The sequence below is a fragment of the Parasteatoda tepidariorum genome, chromosome 7 (assembly GCF_982258835.1).
Source record: "Parasteatoda tepidariorum strain Cologne lab strain chromosome 7, Ptep-v5.0, whole genome shotgun sequence".
Taxonomy (NCBI): Eukaryota; Metazoa; Arthropoda; class Arachnida; order Araneae; family Theridiidae; genus Parasteatoda; species Parasteatoda tepidariorum.
In genome coordinates, this window is record NC_141761.1 from 30,380,023 (window position 1) to 30,398,964 (window position 18,942).

Below are 18,942 nucleotides of genomic sequence, written 5' to 3' on the forward strand. Positions count from 1 at the left end.
CTTCGTCTTGCGTGCAAAAAAAAATTAGTAATTTTTAGCTGACGAGCAATCCTTAACATCAGATATGGAAACACTTCCTGACTTTCAGATAATTTTTCCTGAATTTCTGCTATTCCGCTTTCTAAACATGTCTAACCTGCCATTCGAGCACATAATAGTAGTCTCATAAAATAACTTAGAAAATTCATCGACATTTGTCCAGATGCTGGAAGATTGCAGCTTCTTCTAATGCGAAACCACTTCAGTAATGCTTCTTCAACCTCCCTGTGATCTGCTTTTCTAAACTTTTTTTCTGCCTTCTAAATTTTTTTCATGAGCAGAAATTATTAATTGCCTGTTTTTGCCGACAAACTGCAGTTTTGGATAGTTTATATTCCCTGCAAATATCAAGTTGATTGCATTCATTTTCAATTTTTCTGATTATGCCCATTTTATCAATGGAGAACGTTTGACGTTTACTGGTCACCATAGTTAAATTTGAGACACTTGTTTGCAGACTTTTTTTAACTGAACTGAGAGCAAAAAGGAGTTGAAATGAGGGCCTTATCAACACATATTAGTGTCCAACCCTTTGACCAATAGAAAATAATTACTCATTCCCTCTGACAGAAAATGCATATTGATCTCACTGACACCTTACAGGTGCATCTTCTGCCTGGGTTGGAAACATCTGCTTGGTTTGTTTAGGGATGGGAAAGTGAGATAAAAGAAGCAAACAAGAAAAAATGCTTATCGCTACGTTCTCCTCTATAGATGGTTTTAAATATTGGTATATGTATTTATTTTGAAGTAGAAATTTCAAAATTATTATTAAAAAAAAGGAAAAAAATCTGTCGAAGACAGAAAAAAGTTCATTATATCCAACTTCCTCACTTTTTTGGTTCACTATATCCACAAAAAATAACATTATACGTATATAACAAGGCACGGGACCGAACATTTCGTTCACTATATCCGGGAGTTCACTATAAACCGTGTTCACTATAGCGGCGTTTGACTGTATAAAAATAAATACTAATATTGTTTGGATCAAAACTATAACTAAAATAACAATAACTTGCAGAGTATTGTTACCCCAACAGTATTTACACACATAGATTATAACATTTTTATAATGGTTATAAATGATTTTTCTAATAACTCTGCCAACATACTATTTATTTAGCTGAAGCCTTTTCTGAGTTCTAATCCCATAAAAAATTAATCGTTACTGGGACTAACTTTCGGTCTTTTACTCAATGCAATTGATTTAATAAAATAGCTGTTTATCTGTTGAATCAGAAAAGTTTGAATCAAATTGGATGCAAAACACAAAATGGAAATGCTAGCTAACACAATTCACATCAAATTTCAAGAATTAATGAGACATTTAAATTAAGAGTTTATTGCGTGTAAAAGCATCAATAAACTTAAAAAATATTTTTATTTAAACAAAGAAAATCAAAAAACAATTTTTCAAATAGTTTTTTTTACTCACCAAGATTGAACCACATAGCCCTAATTTCAAATGCAGTTTCTCGACGCATATCCTTATATCTGAATAAAGAAAATAGAGAATAAATTTATTAGAACCATAGAATTAAATACAATATAAAATTGTGTGTGAAATACAGATATTTATAGTATATGCTTCATGTACCCCAATGCCAAATGAAATATAATTAGGACTGCTTAAAATACTCTGATTGTCCAGTTCTTACCAAGGGGCATTTAGTTACAGTACAAAATTTGTACAATATCTTAAAGGAAAAAATAATTAGAAAAATTATAACAAATGAAAATAGAAAAAAAAGGAGTATGTCTTTTCCGTCCTATGTGCAAGAAAGACATCGTTCGTATATAATTCTGGAGGAAAATAAATAAATAAATCTTTCAAAAATTTCTGGAGAAAAGAAAATTTTTTACTTCATTATTTCTTGTTTTTTATTATTTTCAAATGAGAAAAGAAAAGTCATGAGCATTTCTTCCTGATTGTGAATAAGGCATCTTTTGAATATAATTCTGAGGAGAAAAAAAACCTTCCCAAAGGAGAAATCTTTCTGTAAAATCTCTGTAATGTTCCGTGACAATGTCACCATAATTCTGGCACAGGATTATTAATGCTATATAGAGTTAAACTTGGGTTTCGACATTTTGTTAAACATTAATTGAAATCAGATGGAAAAACACATGTAACACAATCTTATTCCTCTTTATGTTGTGCGATTTTATTTCTCCTCCACTCCAGTTAAGCATGAATTGGCAAGCACACACAGACACTGACGTACTAAAATGAGTTCATGTTCTACCCATAGAGGAGATATTAGGATAGAAATAGCCAGTCTATAGTTTGGTCTCTGAAAACTTGTTTAATGATGAACTGGTAAGAGGGTTACCTTTTTGGCGAAACATTTTTAGCTGGCGGTCAAATTGTACAAGAATATTTTGTCACTCTTATGACTGCTGGTCATGAAATTATAGCAGATCCTACACAATCTAAATTTTTTTTCTCATAAATATTGAGAAGATTTTTAGAACATGTTTTCTTAATATATATATACATCCCCTACAGTTGTGGCCTGTCATATAAATAATGTGGTTATAATTAATTTTAATCAATGGTTAAAATTTTATTGACATTACGTATAACAATAAAAAAAATTAAGCAACATGACAATTAAAGTAGCAATTTTTTTTATTTAAATATATAGATAAAAAAATTTTGATATTTTAAGTGATTATTATTTAGATATATTTTCTTATTTAAATATACATACACAGATAATATATATGTACATCCATCCCTACGCAGATAAACAATTCATCTTCTGCTTAACATCTTTATTTTTTAGTGTTATTCTCTGACATTTATTATTAATTTGATATTTATTTATTATTTATCTGATAGTATTCTCCGATTGTTTCCTGATGAAAACAAAATATTTGGTTTTATTTTAAAATTAAATATTAATCTTGATAAATGCTCTACAATTTGTGGTTGCAATAATTATTTATTTTAACCAATGCATAGGATTTAAATTTTAGTGAGTTACTGTAAAATAATAAAAGTATTTAAACAAAAATAACAAATTTTAGTTTTGTTATTTGTCTCTTTATTTAAATTAGTATTACAAAATTCCATATAAGAATATACTATGTACCTGTTGTTCGACATACTGATAGTTCTCAATTTAATTAACATTTAATATAAAAAGTTTAATTGATAATCAGAAAAGAGAAATATTTCCTTTTTATGTTTAAAAATGAAAATAATATATATATATATATATATATATATATATATATATATATATATATATATATATATATATATATATATATATATATATATATATATATATATATATATATATATTAATAATAAATAGCCACATCTTTGACAATCTATTTTTAAGAAAACACAATCATGTAAATTTAGTTTTAGTCAGTTAATATTTTTCAGAATAATAAAATTTCCTAAATAAATATGAATATCCAAACAGTTGTTTCGATATAATAAAATAATTTTCTAAGTAATAAAAAAATAAATATTCCTCTGCTTATAAATTCTCTTTAATGATGAAATTTATAAAAAGATGATTTTATTTTTGATCCAAAATTTTTTTAATTATATTAAAGTACAAATTTAAACATCTAATTAAATTCCCTTACAATTATTAAAAAAAAAATTAATTTCAAAGCATCAATAAAAATTAAAGAGCCAAAATAAAAAGCGACTTGTTTAAAAAATATTGGCATAAAAATAATGCACCAAATCCGATGCACGTGCTTCATCAAAAAAGCATAAAATATCCGAAATTTCATATTAATATGAAATTTAATTGTGATTAAAATACCTAAATATGTTAATTACATTTTAATCTTTCAATTTAAATAAACATATAAAAATAATAGTGGCTATTTTACAAGTATAAAACCAATTAAATTCATTCTACAACGTTTCATGCTAACATATAAATTGCAAATAAATGTCTAAAACTGAATATAAAAGAATTAAAATCTAATTTCTAAAATGTAAAAGGCCTTCTTTTATGAATTTTTTTTCACATCCATGTGGAAAAAAATTCATAATAAATGCTCAAAACATAGCTCAGCAATCCACCTCCATAGTAAAAGACTGTGGATAGGGTTAATTTGAGGAAAAATAGTCCTTGAATCACGTGACAATGTTCTTTGCAATGAGGGAAGGAGAACTGGTTCTCTCTATGTAAATCACTCCTCTAAGGTGCTACCATGTTCTGCCTCTCCTCACACCCCAACCAAAATGAATTAATTGAAAAACAGGGGCAGTTGCAATACTTGACCTTGAGTCATTATTCTGTTTCCTTAGTTTAAAGGAGTTTCCTTAGTTTCACTATGTTTAAAGGAGAAACAGCAGAGCTAGCAGATGATTTTAAAAAATAGGAAATAATAGGAAATAACAAGAAAAAAGGAGGGGTGCCAAAATAAATAGGAAAGGTAGAAAAAAAAGAGGAGGTCTGCAGCCTCTGCACATTATTTACTTTAACTGAACATCAAAAATAAATTTCAATGCAGTAGTTTTTATTACAATATTATTAAGAAAAAACGCTTACCTTAAAACAATTTTGTTTCTTTTATTTTGAGAAAAATTTTCCAATTGCAGAGCATTCTGAGTAAGAAAAGCTATAGCACAGTGAAAAAAGTTATTCCAAACCTAGCAAAATATTTAAAAACAAATAAAATTAAACACTGTTAGTAAACATACGAAAATTTAAAATCTCTGACTTCTAAAATAATTAAAAACTAACCTGAATTTCAAATGGATTTTGGAAACGGTCCCTTATTGTCACAGAGAAATGTCGCAAAGCTTTCAATATAACACTAGAAAAAAGAAAGTTATTTAAGAACAAGACAAAATCAAAAGGCACAACAGAAAAATTTCAAATAAAATATTAGGGTGGTGTTATATGAGCAATTATATTAGTTATATAACATATTAACATCTTCTATTTTGCGTTTAATGTTATTATACTTTTTACCATTTAAATAACAAAACATGAAGAAATTGCATGAAAAGTTGTTTACTTTCTGATTTTTATTAACAATGCACAGAAGTAAAAAAAAAACACAATTTTAAAGAAAAAAAGCTTTAACAAAAATTACAATAAATACAAAGAATTCTAAAAGCTAAAATAGTAGCTTAATATCAAAAAACTATATATATTACGTTCATGCAAAAACACATTTGGCAGAAAAAAACAATGTGTGTGTGCATGTGTAAATACGTTACAGTGAATGACGGAAATCAAGAGAATGTCAACTTGGTGAATGTCTGAGATATTTGTTATATCCAATTTGATATTAATTTATTCGTTGATATTATTATATTCATTCGATATTTTAATACCCACTGAGGATAGATTAGGAGAAACATCAGTGTTTGGATAACCGGTTAAATGCATACTGGGTAGTGGCACTTGATCTTAAAAATCATTGATGTAGGACATACTAGGCAATGGCACTTAACTAGACCTAGTATATATTTCGGGCATTTACTAAAGCAACTATGTGATTGTTAACATTCCCCGGTAAAAGGCAACAACCACCAATTTTGGTTATTCACAGTAACATATATATATAACAATACTTAAAAAGAAATGAAAACACAACCTGTTTTGCAACATAATCATCTCATTCCAATCAGATGGATACACTGACTTGCTTACTAAATCTCGAAATACTAACAAAATTTCCATAATAAAATCAAGGAGATCCGTTTTAGTAAGGAAACTATTTATATATTGAGTGTAATGGTATGGTGTCATTTGCCTAAGAACAGATATCATTATGGCCACCACATTTCCCTGAAACAGATACAAAAATGAGCATTAAGTTAGATGTAAACAAAGATAAATTTATATTATTACTATGATTACAGACACCTAGGACAATGTAGGATTTAGGATCAATATAGGATCAATATATCAATATATACCTAGACACCTAGGATCAATATATTTTTTGCATCAAAAGGAAAATATTTTAAATTTTTTAGAATAAAAAATTGTTTACTTAAATTTCTACATAAGCTTCCTTTTTTTGAGTTATCTCTATTCAAACTAGCATTTATGCCAGATTACGTAGCTACATTTGTGTACTGAGCTATAGCTATAATTGTAAACATATAATTTCCATTTTTTTTCCTACACGTAATTTAATACCAAATATTAGCTAAATATTTTTATTTTAAAATTAATTTTTAAGATATTAAATAACTGTCCTTGTAAAAATACTAGAAAATTTTAAACATTTTGAAAAACTCATCTTAACTGCACCATACAGATAATTTACATGTATTTAAGTGGGTGAAAATAAATTTCATAAACAATAAAAAAAAAAGTTGTACAATTTTTTTTTTTCCTGAGGACACTTCTCTTACCATAATAAATATTATATTTTTTTTAAAAAATAACTACTTCGCAAGAAAATAAAAAAGATTGTTTTATTAATAAAAAAATACTTACTACTAAGGAATTATCCCGGCTCAAATGGACAACACATTGAATAATAGTTCTTAAAACTGACAACATTATCTCAGATATATCGTTGTGTGTAGCACCACCAGTACGACTATAAAGTAAGATCATTATATCACTCATAATCTTAGCAGAAAGGTCCAATTCATCTTTACGCTTTTCAAGAAGAGTTTTGATTTGCTTGCAAATCATGGGTAACAAAATAATACGACACTCTAAAAGATAATAAAAATAATTAAATAATCAATGTAAGGAAATATAATGACATATACTACTACACTCAGAAGACATCAGTAAATTAAGGAAAAAAAATTCTGAGTATTACGAAATTCGACAATATTTGAAAACAAAACATTTAATAAAGTAATTAATTCTTAATGTAAAACAGTGGCAATTTTGTCATTTCACTTTATTTATAAAAGCAGACTATTTTTAACAAAAACAGACAAAATTCCACATCAGGCAAAACATGAAAATGATACCACACTTTTGAGAAATCGGAATTCATTCAATTAAAATTATTGTATATTAAGTAAATAAACATAGCAGACAAACAGAAAAACATTTTGTTTTTAAAAAATGCATGATTCTAAATTATAAAACAATAATTTGTTGAAATAATACAGGGATAATGAAAATTGAGAATTAAAAAAAAAACCTAGCATGTCAATACTCTCAAGGCGTTTTAAGTTCCTAACTTAAACATCCAATAGACAAACTCCAGAAACAATTAAGAATAATAGAATCTTAATTATACACTAAATGATAGTCAGTCCGGAAAAAATTGATTTTTTATTTTAATCCTCTATTGCACAAGTGTAAATTACAGTTGAAAAGGGAAGTGTTAAATCCCGCAATTTGATAGGGTGTCAAAATCTTCGACAATTCTCGGTTACGGGGTAAAATTACATTTTCCCCTGACAATTCCTCATCTTTTTTTTCGATTTTCGGTTTCCCTGACAATAGCCAGTTTTTCCCGATATTTCAGGAGCATATGAACTCTGCATAAAATTTGTTTTGCTAACATCAATTCAGAGCACACACAATGTTCTTTGATATTTGAACAAATAATGGAAAAAATTGTAATTGCTTGAGGCATCAGACAGCAAAAAGGTCTTCAATGAAAGATATTTGGATCATTGTGATTTTACAGTAACTGAAAAAGTAAGTTGAACCAGGAAGAAATAAAAACACCAAAAATTTGTATACACATAATTTTAAAAAATTTATTTTAGATTACTTTTGGAAATCATAATTAAAATTCAATTTTTTTAACTATTTTAATTTTAAATTATTTGTCGGAAGAAAATTATAATTTTCTGCAACAAAAAAAGCTATTATGATGCAATTTATAAGATTTAATTATTTCATAAATATTAAAGATAAAAATCTAATGAGATCAAATTTAAAATGAAGAATTAACAAAATAATAATACCTGGTATTTGAAAAAGCTCACTATGGACTAGATCATTTACACATAACATTTTTTGTCTTGTGAGACGATCTTGAGGAACACTATTAATTAACTGAACCAGAATGTTACTAAAAAGCAAAAATAAAAATTTAAAAGTCATCAGAGAGATGTAGTTTTGGGCATAGTGATTTATTGCCCAAAAATACATTATAAGATTTAAAACTAATTACTATTTTAAAAGTAATTACTAGTTTTAAAAGCTAAGAGTTCTAGTATAAAATTAAAAATTCATAATCACTTGAATTCCCATAACTCATAATATTTCAATATTTTAAAGATTATGTTAATAATTATAAGCAAAAAAATATGCAATAAATTACATAATTATAAAATGTAAAGAAATTTTGTTACTAAAACTTTCTTTTTAAAGTTCATAATAATTTTAAATAGTCAAAATAAAGCCTGTGTTTTCGTCAACACTCTATTACATTGACAATATGCACTTGAATTTAGAAATGAAAGCATTCAATGTAGATGTGCATTCAATATTATCTCATTCATTTCAAACCCACTAAGTTTTGAATGAGCTTAATGTTCATGTTAAAAATATAATTCCTAAAGGATGTAAAATTAAAAACTCATAACTTGAAAGATAAAATTAATCTTATTTCTCATGTAGATTCAAATCGAACAATGAACAAAAAAGATATTGCCTTGATGTATGGAATTCCCATGAATATGCTTTCAAAAGTATTAAGAGAAAGTCAAAATATTGTTGAAGGATATGAATCTATGAACCCTTAATTACCAAATAATTGCTGTTATTTTAAAGTAAAAAATGAGAACTAGTGGCAATTTGAACATCTATTAGGAAAAGCTTTTCATCAACTGAGCCAGATTCGAGTAACAGCAAATTGATTGTCTTAAAGTATCAAAATGAAAGTTTAAAAAAATGTATTCTAGTTACCTCAATTCCATTCCATCAAAGACAGTTAAAATATCAGGTATGGCAAATGGAAAATACTTTAGACAAGCACCCTGAACAAGTAATGTAGAATCTGTTACATAAAGCATCATAGCAGTAAGGGAGTGAAGCAATTCTTTCAGAGAAAGCTCAAACTGTTCCCTTCCTTTGTCTTCATTCAAACTGAAACATCATTCTTATTAGCATAAAATAAAAGCGCATTTAAAAACTAGAAAAAAATAATAACTTAAGCAACAACTTTGCTAGTAACATAGAATAAAATTTTACAATTGGAAACATAAGGAAATATGAATAAAATAAGAATATTTTGAAATAGATTTTTGCAACGAAATAAAGCTAAATGTAATACTGTAATATTAAAATAGAATTTTTTGCTTAACTTAATTGAAATTTTAAACTTTAAAAAAAAGTTGAATTTAATATCTTCATATAGTGATTAGAATCCCTTATCGAAATATAAAGTTTACTTCTTAAGAAATATTGATTTCTTAATGCTAGTCTATTATAAAGCTATATATTTCAAGTGAAATTAGTATGTGTTAAATCATGATCCAGTATATGAAGGATAGACATGGTATAACACTTAAAATCATCACATTATTAATATGATTGATTTTGTTACCTATACAAATAATCTTGACATTACATAATTCTAAATTTGTTTTTAAAAAAATATTTTAACAGCATCAGTAGCATTACGAATAAGGCAAACATTTCTTGATAAAACATTTTCAGAAAAAGTCTTTTCAATTTAGTTGAATATAAAAGACTTCTAATTGTAAGACCAAATTAAAAAGACCGAACAGAAAAAGAAAGATAAATTTTTATTAAAAAAATTTATAATTAAAAAAATATCATTAAAAATTACATATACAAAAGAACTGGAAAACTTACGCAGCAAATAATTGCCGAGAACGGACAATGAACTTAAAAATATATTCAACTGACTTCATTGTACGTAGCAGAATTTCCTGATTTTCTTTTAGACCAGCATTATCAACATACTGCTTCAAAACAACAATTAATTTGCTAAAACAAAAAAATGAGTTAATGATTTTTAAACATATTTAAATACATAATAATGTTAAAAACATTTAACATAATAAATAACATATAACGTTTAAAAAAATGTGCAAATATTCAAAATCAGATCAATATATTTCATAATAATTTTATCTGATATCTGATTCACCCCATAAAACATTATCCATATTTTTAAGATAAATATAAACATAATAAAAATAACTTGATAGTAATAAAATCAAAACTTTCATATACTTAGTAATGATAAAACTGTTTACAACATACTATTTATTGCATTTTAGTTTATTTATTTTATTTTATTTCATTTATTTTATTTTTATATTTTATATTTTTGTTATTTTTTTATTTCATTTTATTTCAGTTCATTTTATTTTATTTATTTTACTTTTATATTTTTGTTATTTTTTTATTTCATTCTATTTTAGTTTATTTATTAATTTATTTATTAAACTTCAGTTAGATTTTTCAAATTGACTGAATATTAAGTTAAGGATTCATTAAAATCCGAACAAGAATAAAACATCACATCAGTAGACATCATTATTTGAGAGGAAGATGTCAAATTATAAAAAATTATAGTTTTCTTATCTTTGAAAAAGAGATATTTGCCTTTGGTTAGAAATTTGTTTTTCAACAAAATTTGTTTAGAAAATGACCTATGAACCAAGTGCATACAAAATGCACCATTTCGAAGTTAAAAATAAGAGGTCAAATAACACACTACTAACTTGTATAGCAGAAAATATATAAATCATAAAATCCTTTAGAAGAGTGAATAACCAAACTAAGAGAGGATATATATAGAATTTTGAACTAGGCAACAAAATAACAAACGATTGTTAGACAAATGCATTTAAAATGAAATCTGTTTAATACTTCACAAATCTAATTATATCTAAATCATAGTAGTGTTATTGATGATCACTCACTCTACCGTTGCCACCAAATTTGCTTCGATTTATTGAATTTAAATACAGTAGAATTTGAATTTAACGTAGCCCACAAATGACAATTTCACGCTTCTTGTGTCTTTTCAGCTTAATACCTTTTCATTCCCTACATCAATATTGTAAAAAAATTCTGGTATTTAGTGTACTATTTCCCTAATTACCAATTATCTAACACTATTTCCCTGAATGACTAATGTATCGGAAAAAGCATAGAAAAGGTAGTTTTTCTGCTGTCCAGTCCCTGGAAAATACAGATAGCTTTTCAGAACAGAAAGCTATGTGAGAAAAATTTGATGACTTGTGAATCATAGGCTATTTCAGTAAATTGAATTAGGAAATCTAGTAGTATTTTAGCAAGTGATTAACTATGAATTTTCAGATCTACCACCAACATTTAATAAAGCAGCACTGCAAAGACTGAAAATTTTCTACCAAGGGCATGAAGAACAAAAAAAATGGATGCCTAGGAATTGTTGTAAAATTCATTATGTAAATCAAGACAAAAAAAAGGTACATAAACAAAAATGTTGAGTTTGTTTTCCATTAAAATAATGTAAGATTTTCTTCTTTAGTTTCAGATTAGTTAAGATTGCATTTAGGTATTAAAATATAATTAAATTTCTCTAATTTAATTTTTAGTTTTCATGGAAATTTTTATAACCCTGATATAGCGAAGTACTGTTATTTATGTCATTTTTGTTTAGCTTGATGGGCATCGAAAAATCAAAGTTTTACTACATATCTTACAAGAACAAAATATTTTAAACTAAAAATGTATTTTGTTATGAAAAAAAAATTGGATTTTCTGGGTGCATGACAGTTTCTAGACAAAAATCATGGGAGTTTTCAGTCTGTGACATATTTAAAAGCCAACACTAGATGAGATGCATTTAAGCATGACTCAAAGGGCTGCCAATTTAGATAGAGTTTAGATAGAGCACCAATTTTAGTGTTTAATAAGACTTATAAATACAAAGTGAAACATGCTTAAAAATTAATTGAAATTAAAAATCATAAATTATTTATAAAATAAATGTCCAAGAATGCTTGCACACAAAAATAATCAAATAATAATTTTCCTTCATTAAAACTGCTTTAATACATTAGCAAATTATATTAAAATAAAGCACAATTTTTTTCTCAATTTTATGATTTCATCCAACCTATTATTAATAAACTCTCTTGAGCCGACATCTAAGAATGTTATGTATTTTACAAACAAACAAAGTATTAATGCTGAAGAAAATAATTTCATAATAATTAAAAAGAAATACATAGCAAATTTGAATTGTTTTGATTGCTTACTTGTAAGTTAAAGTTGCACTAAAATTTTCTTTAATGTATAAATCTAAGATTGGTCTGAAGTGATGATATTTTCGATCAGATACCAAACCAATAATAAATATCTGTAAAACAAATAAACGTAAACATTTATTAGATAATTATCACAGATAGATCAGTTTAACGGATTAATAAATTATAGACAGTTCATCAAAGTTTTATTCTTCCCAGTTTAATTTATACTAATTTTAAAAATAAAGTAATAAAAAACATGCAGGCTACTTCATAACTATGGGAGCAAACTTCGTGAAGGAATAACACACAGTATTGGTAATGAAACCAGCAAGTCAATTATAAGTGCAATCATATCCTCAACTTTCACCAAAAATTGCTCGAAAATACTTGTGTGATATAAATATCAAAATTGCCTGGAATATCAGTAACTGTTTGTCCCAACTGAGATTATAACTTAATAAAGAGCAATCACATACGGACCAATCAGTTTGCTTGTATTTCATGATGTTTCAATTCTTTGTGATGAAGTTGACAATTGAAAATAAGCATAGTGACAATGAAGATAGGGAGATTGATCTCACGTGAATTTTGATCAATGAAACAGATCCGTTTTGGGATACTAAAATATAATAACCATTTTTTTCTTTTTTAAATTCTAGCATTAAAAGTACTTTCATATTATGAGTCAGTAAACCAATGTCCATCCGTGATCCAGAATGAAACAGATCCGTTTTGGGATGCTAAAATATAATAACCATTTTTTTCTTTTTTAAATTCTAGCATTAAAAGTACTTTCATATTATGAGTCAGTAAACTCAATGTATTTGATGAACTGTACCACCAACCTACAGATCATTTTAATGGCCATAAGTGCAATAAACTATTTAGCAGTTAAATTTTCCATAAAAGACTATTTGTTAGTTTTCAACAAATAAAATTGTTTCATTCGAAGTTTTGATTTCTTCAGGTAGAAATAATTTCTGTTTTTATGTAGTTAAAAATGTTACTTTCTCACGAGAATTTCCATAAAAAATATTTGCCAAGAAACATACCAAATTTTAATGCATCATTTTAGCATATAAAATATTACATACAGATTTTATTATTTTTATTTTAAAATTTTAATCTTTCTTTTTAATTTTTATTTCTGCCAATATTAAAAGTAAGTTATCTGTTGATTGTAAAAACAAACTTTTATTTCCTTAATTTTTGAAATAATTATTTTATTTTTGTCTAAGAGTTCTTTTAATTTTTGAAAAGCTTATCATGAAACGATGGAAGTAGTAAAACTTCATGTGTGACAAATAATCAGTTTGCCTGCCACAAACATACTCCATTTTATGGTAATTATTCAAAAGTTAATACACTTTATTAGGAGTAATTTTTAATAAATACAGATTCCACAATCTTTACTTTCCCATTGCTTTCTCTTTTTTCTTCTTGTTTGTTTCTACATATTCTGCTTTTTTTTCCTTAGTTATTTTTCGTTCTTTCTTTCTTTTTCTGGCATATATTATTTGGCATAATATTTTGCCTAGAATCATTCAAAGTTAACATAACAAACTTCTGGTATGTTAGGTGAATAATGTGAAGTGAATAGTCAAGAGAGGTCGTTATATTGAGCGTCGACTGTATGAAACTGTTTTATCAAAATTTAATGAATTTAATAGTTTTATTGCGTCAAGTCAGTAACCAACTCATTAAATTTCGAAGTCTATTTAAACATAGTTATTTACACACGTGTAATTAAGATAGTTTAGTTTAAAAGAATTGGTTCAAATGCACACTAACAGCATACCCTCCAACTGCTACGGAATTTCCGTAGTTTCAGAAATCTTCTTTTCAGAGGGTAGCAAAATTAATGTCTTAATATTTAAAAAAAAATTATTTTCGCGTAACTTGTCCACTATTACTTATAAAAGTGCAGGCTATATGGCTAGATTCTTAAGTTCTGATAAAAGTTTTATGAGAGATCCATTTGCTTTAAAAATTTCTACTTTGGTTCGCTACCACTAGAAAGAATTATTTTCAAAATCCTCATAAGTTGGAGGGTGTGTAACAGATAGGGGATAGTACTCCCAGCCTAGCACCGTACAATGACATTTTAGGTCAAGTGTTAACATAAAGTTCTAACCAAAATCCCTAGAAGTTTGCTTCTCTAGTTTTGAACCAACCTATAAAAAACATACAGATACTTTTCTTAGAATACCCTCACACTTATAAAGATCTTCAAAATAAATAGAAATAATATAATGCACAGTTCTTTGTTTAGTCCATAGTTCATTTTCTAATAGCAAATACTACTCCAAAAAGCGAACGATTATTTTCTAAATCTTAAAAATAATTCAAAATTATGTCCAGAAAGCATTTTATCAAGATAATGAGGACTATTTATCCAAAATAAAATATAAATACTTACTAGAGCTTCAAAAACTAAATTGTCATACAATTCTGAGTCTGAATTCTGCATTAGAATGTTGAATAAAGCATCCAAAGTATCTTGTAAGAACTGAAATACAAATGATTCAGTGTTAATTAATGATTAAATACTATATAACTCAAAAGTAGAAATTCAGTTTTACAAAAAACAATTATGATAGTAAATGCATCCAGGTAAAATTTGATTTTAAAAAAAAGAAATTATTATTATTCTTTTAATTAAAAATCTTAAGAATACCAAACAAAAAGTTATAATGACAATACACAAGAAATATTAAAAATAAACTCAATTTATAAAGTAAACTAAAATATAGATCATATTGGTATTAACCTACTATCTTTAGGGGGGGAAAAAGACGCATCCAGAGTGCAAAAATAATAATAATATGTAAAAAAGCTAACATCCAAAATAAGATCATACCTAATGAACAGACTTTCACATAATTGGACTCATTCTTAATAGTTTAAGGGCTGAACTTTAAATATGATATTTTAAGATACTAAATTAGACACAAAACCCTACTTTCTGTAAATAAACATACGTTATTTTGTCAGCTTTGGATTCATAGCCCATGCCCTTCAAAATATGAGGGGCTCTAAGCTGGAAAATGACTAGTTAAGCCATAAGTATAGTTCAAGCGAGAAAGTAGTCGAAAGTTTGAGCCTCTTAACGATAATTTCACTTTCTATGTTCTTTTTATTCCCCCTATCTCAATCATATTTTTACATTTTTATTTCACAGATTTCCCACAAATTTTTGATTTTGTTATTTAAAATTTCATAGATAAAATTCATTGATATAAAAATTTGTATTTTAAAAAAGTCAATTTCTTTAAATATAAGTAAATTAAAAAATAAAAAAAAAATTATAAAGAAATGTCAAAAAAATTTTTTTACATGGAATTATTTTTAGATAAACAATTTTATATGCTGTGCAAAATGTTCTTGATTCCTTTCATTAGCAACAAAGATATAGCGAAATGTGCAAGAAAGTTAAATTAATATTAAGGAGCCCAAGTATTCGTCTGCTCTCCTGCCAAAACTAATCTGTAGCTATATCTGAAGGCCAATAATCCAAATCCCTCGAAAAAAATTTATGAATATACAGAGACAATACGTTGAACCATTTCATAACTTATCATATAATAATATCATTAACATCAATTAATTAGCATATTTAAGGCAAAGCCTCTGAACCATATTAATATTGAACTAAGTTTTCTATAAAATACTAATAACAAACTAATTTTTCTATAAAATAACAAATGCTAATATGAAACCATTTTTGAAGTAAACTTATTTAAAATGCATTTAATTTTATTAAATAGAGCAAAGCATCTTATGCTCTTGAAATTATATTCAATGAATATAATATACTATAAAGAGAGCGGTGACATATTCCTTCGATTTAAAAAAAAAAAATTATTTATAAGACATAGGACAGATTTCAGATCAGCAAAATAAATCAAATCTAAAATCAAGTTACGTCAATCACCCTAACAATTAAAATTTAGTTATTAATAAACTACAGATAACATTTGTTAAAAAAAAAGAAGATAATACATGATAAAAGATTAAAGAAGTTTTCAAAATAACTAATCAATATAAGTGTTGTGAAGTCATACTTAGTTAAAATAATTTTTTAAAACTTGTTATAAAAACAGAGAGTTAAAATAGACAATAAGAAATAACACAAATGTTTAACCATTATAATTTGATATTAGAACATAATTCTTCGATAACAGAGAGTGCTAAATAGCAAAACTTGATATTACTGAGCAAGCAAAAACAAGAGTATAATAATTTATGCAATTAGTCTACTACATTCATTTAATAAATAACATAAGGCAAAATTAACTTTTTTTTAATCAATTGTAAAAAAAAAAACATTAAAATTCAATAAGTCAACGTATTCAAATAAGTCAACGTGAAATTTTAATAAATTTTCTACTGAAGCTGAAAAGAACATACAAATAAAACCTAGTTAATGAGAAGTATGAAGCTTAACATTTTACTTTTACAACTTCTTCCCCATCCACTTTCATAAGTGACACAAGATTACTTTCAAGATTCTCGGGATTAGACCACCATTTTAAAAGTCCCAATAGATCCACTGCAAAGAAAATTAAGCGTAAAAGTTATTGCATATATTTAAGGAAAAACGAAAAACACAATTTGGATTGATTTTTTTCTCTTCTAAAAACATTCATAAATGTATTTCATTCATTGATCTGGACTTCTGGGAGAAACTTCACATCATTAAAAACAAATATTCTATTGTTAATGATCTTACTGCTGTTCCATATTTTTTAAATATTTAGAAATCATGAATTTCTTATTTTTACTATTAATTTAATGTTGTTACTTCTTAGCTGTATATTTATTTCAACAAATGTGATAATGAATTGTATTACTTCAATTAGTTTAATAAGGAAATTTTATATTAATAATGACAGTCTCCATTTAATATCAATTCAGTCTCATCCTTTTTCTGTTTTTAAAACAGGATCCATTTCTTATCCTCTCAAGAAATTGTAATCAAAGTTTTCCGTTTTTGGTAAGGATTGTTGTTTGAATTAATTCACACCCCAAAATTAGAAAGTTACATAGCATTACATAGATAATCAAGCCAAATAAAGATAGTTTTGAAGGTATCTCAACCTCGCTGGAAATCATTCTTGAAAAGATCATTTTAATATTTATGAAATGTAACAATTTTTAATTCAGATATGTTTGAACATTATAAATGTTCCTACTTTGCCTCTATTACAATAAAACAAAAAAGGCAAAATTCCTTGTTATTCAGTTACTGTCTTATACTGAATAAAAAGCTTGATTTATTTATTAATTATTTTTTTGTGATCCACCAAATTATAAAAAGTGCTCGGCTAATAAACAAATAGTCAAATTTTCATTTTAAGAGGTAGCTAAGTTAATTGTTAACCGAGCTTAAAGTAAAAACATAAGTGATTTCCTAATAAAAGGCAGTTCTTTGCTCTGAATATAAACAAAAACTGATGCTGAAGCATGTGAAGAGGTTTTCTCTCCCTCATAAATACAAAAAGCAAAGCTCGTTGCGTAATAGAACTGGCTGAACCACTTTCCCTGCTTTGGAGATCATATCACTGATGAAGTCTGTTATGAGGAAAACAAACTTTCATAATAAAAGTCAAGATGCTCTGCCCTATTCATGTTGAGTATTACTAAATATAGGATATAACTTAATACAGTAAGGAACCGATTTTCCGGAACAATCGGGACCATCGCTATTCCGAATAGCTGATCCTTCCGGTTTTCTGAATTGCTACAAAAAGCCGTTTTTTTTATTGTTAAACCCAACTAAAAAAAATATTTGGAAATAATCTTTAAAAAAAAAGAAAAAACAATGAAGTAATACACTAATGATTATTTCTAAAATGATGGCAAGGTAAACATTTAAAAAAAAAATAAAAATCTTATGAGGAAAAAAAAAAAAAAATTTTTAATGGCGGGAAAATTTATTGAATTTTGTTCCGGTTTTTTGGTTTTCCGATTTCTGGATAACGGGTTCTGTACTGTAATAGATATTCTGAAAATTGCAGTAGATATATTATTAATTAGATCACCAAGAATATAGAAATAAAATATTTAAAGTACAAATAAAAATATTCTGAGTTTTCAGGAAAAAAAATTTTTTTGATGGTTAAATATAAATAATCGTGAAAATAATAACTTACCATTTTGAGTCAATTTTGTAGAGCAAACTAGTGAACTAATATAAAAACTATCTTTAGGGGTTAGAGTCAATCCATTTGATGTTATAACATTGTTATTATTTTTAGTTGGAGTGGGTGGGCAGTTTGCAGATATATATTTTTCAAGCTCCTGGCGAGTTGAAGGTAACTTCAAATAACTTATATCTAAATCATCAAATCGTTTGTAATCAATCTGAAAAGAAAAATGATAATTTGGTATTTGACATAAACAAAATAAATTTTGCATACTTATATAACTTTGCAATACCTTATAAACAAGAAGTTCATGTGTTTCATCTTTCAGCGTAGTACCATTTTCTTGCATAAGTTTTACAAATGCTACAGCAAAAGCTTTTTCAGCCCTATCTTTAGCTAGAAAAAAAAACGCATAAAATAAATCTTTTATTAGTTATTAAATGAAATTTAAAATAAAGAGTCTTAAAAACAGACATGTGATTGCTGGAAAAAGAAATTATTTGATGTTTTTTTTCTCAATTTTTTTTTAATTTTCTTTCTGTGCTTAATTTTTTTTAAATCTTTTTCTTTAAACATAAAAATAAATAAAAGACAGTCATTTTTATG

General features: G+C 26.2%; 1 protein-coding gene across 1 annotated transcript in view; it reads right to left on the bottom strand.

The window, feature by feature from the left end:
• Positions 1-18,942, bottom strand: part of mbc (dedicator of cytokinesis protein myoblast city) — a 78,563-nt gene that overhangs the window by 32,701 nt on the left and 26,920 nt on the right. The window contains exons 17-29 of the mRNA XM_043057605.3: positions 18,629-18,732; positions 18,343-18,553; positions 16,642-16,739; positions 14,607-14,696; positions 12,197-12,297; positions 9,792-9,926; positions 8,880-9,059; positions 7,934-8,040; positions 6,486-6,712; positions 5,632-5,825; positions 4,770-4,842; positions 4,575-4,675; positions 1,478-1,536 (exon numbers count right to left, since the gene is read on the bottom strand). Coding sequence (XP_042913539.2) covers positions 1,478-1,536; positions 4,575-4,675; positions 4,770-4,842; positions 5,632-5,825; positions 6,486-6,712; positions 7,934-8,040; positions 8,880-9,059; positions 9,792-9,926; positions 12,197-12,297; positions 14,607-14,696; positions 16,642-16,739; positions 18,343-18,553; positions 18,629-18,732 — 1,680 coding nt within the window. The remainder of the gene's footprint in view (positions 1-1,477; positions 1,537-4,574; positions 4,676-4,769; positions 4,843-5,631; positions 5,826-6,485; positions 6,713-7,933; positions 8,041-8,879; positions 9,060-9,791; positions 9,927-12,196; positions 12,298-14,606; positions 14,697-16,641; positions 16,740-18,342; positions 18,554-18,628; positions 18,733-18,942) is intronic.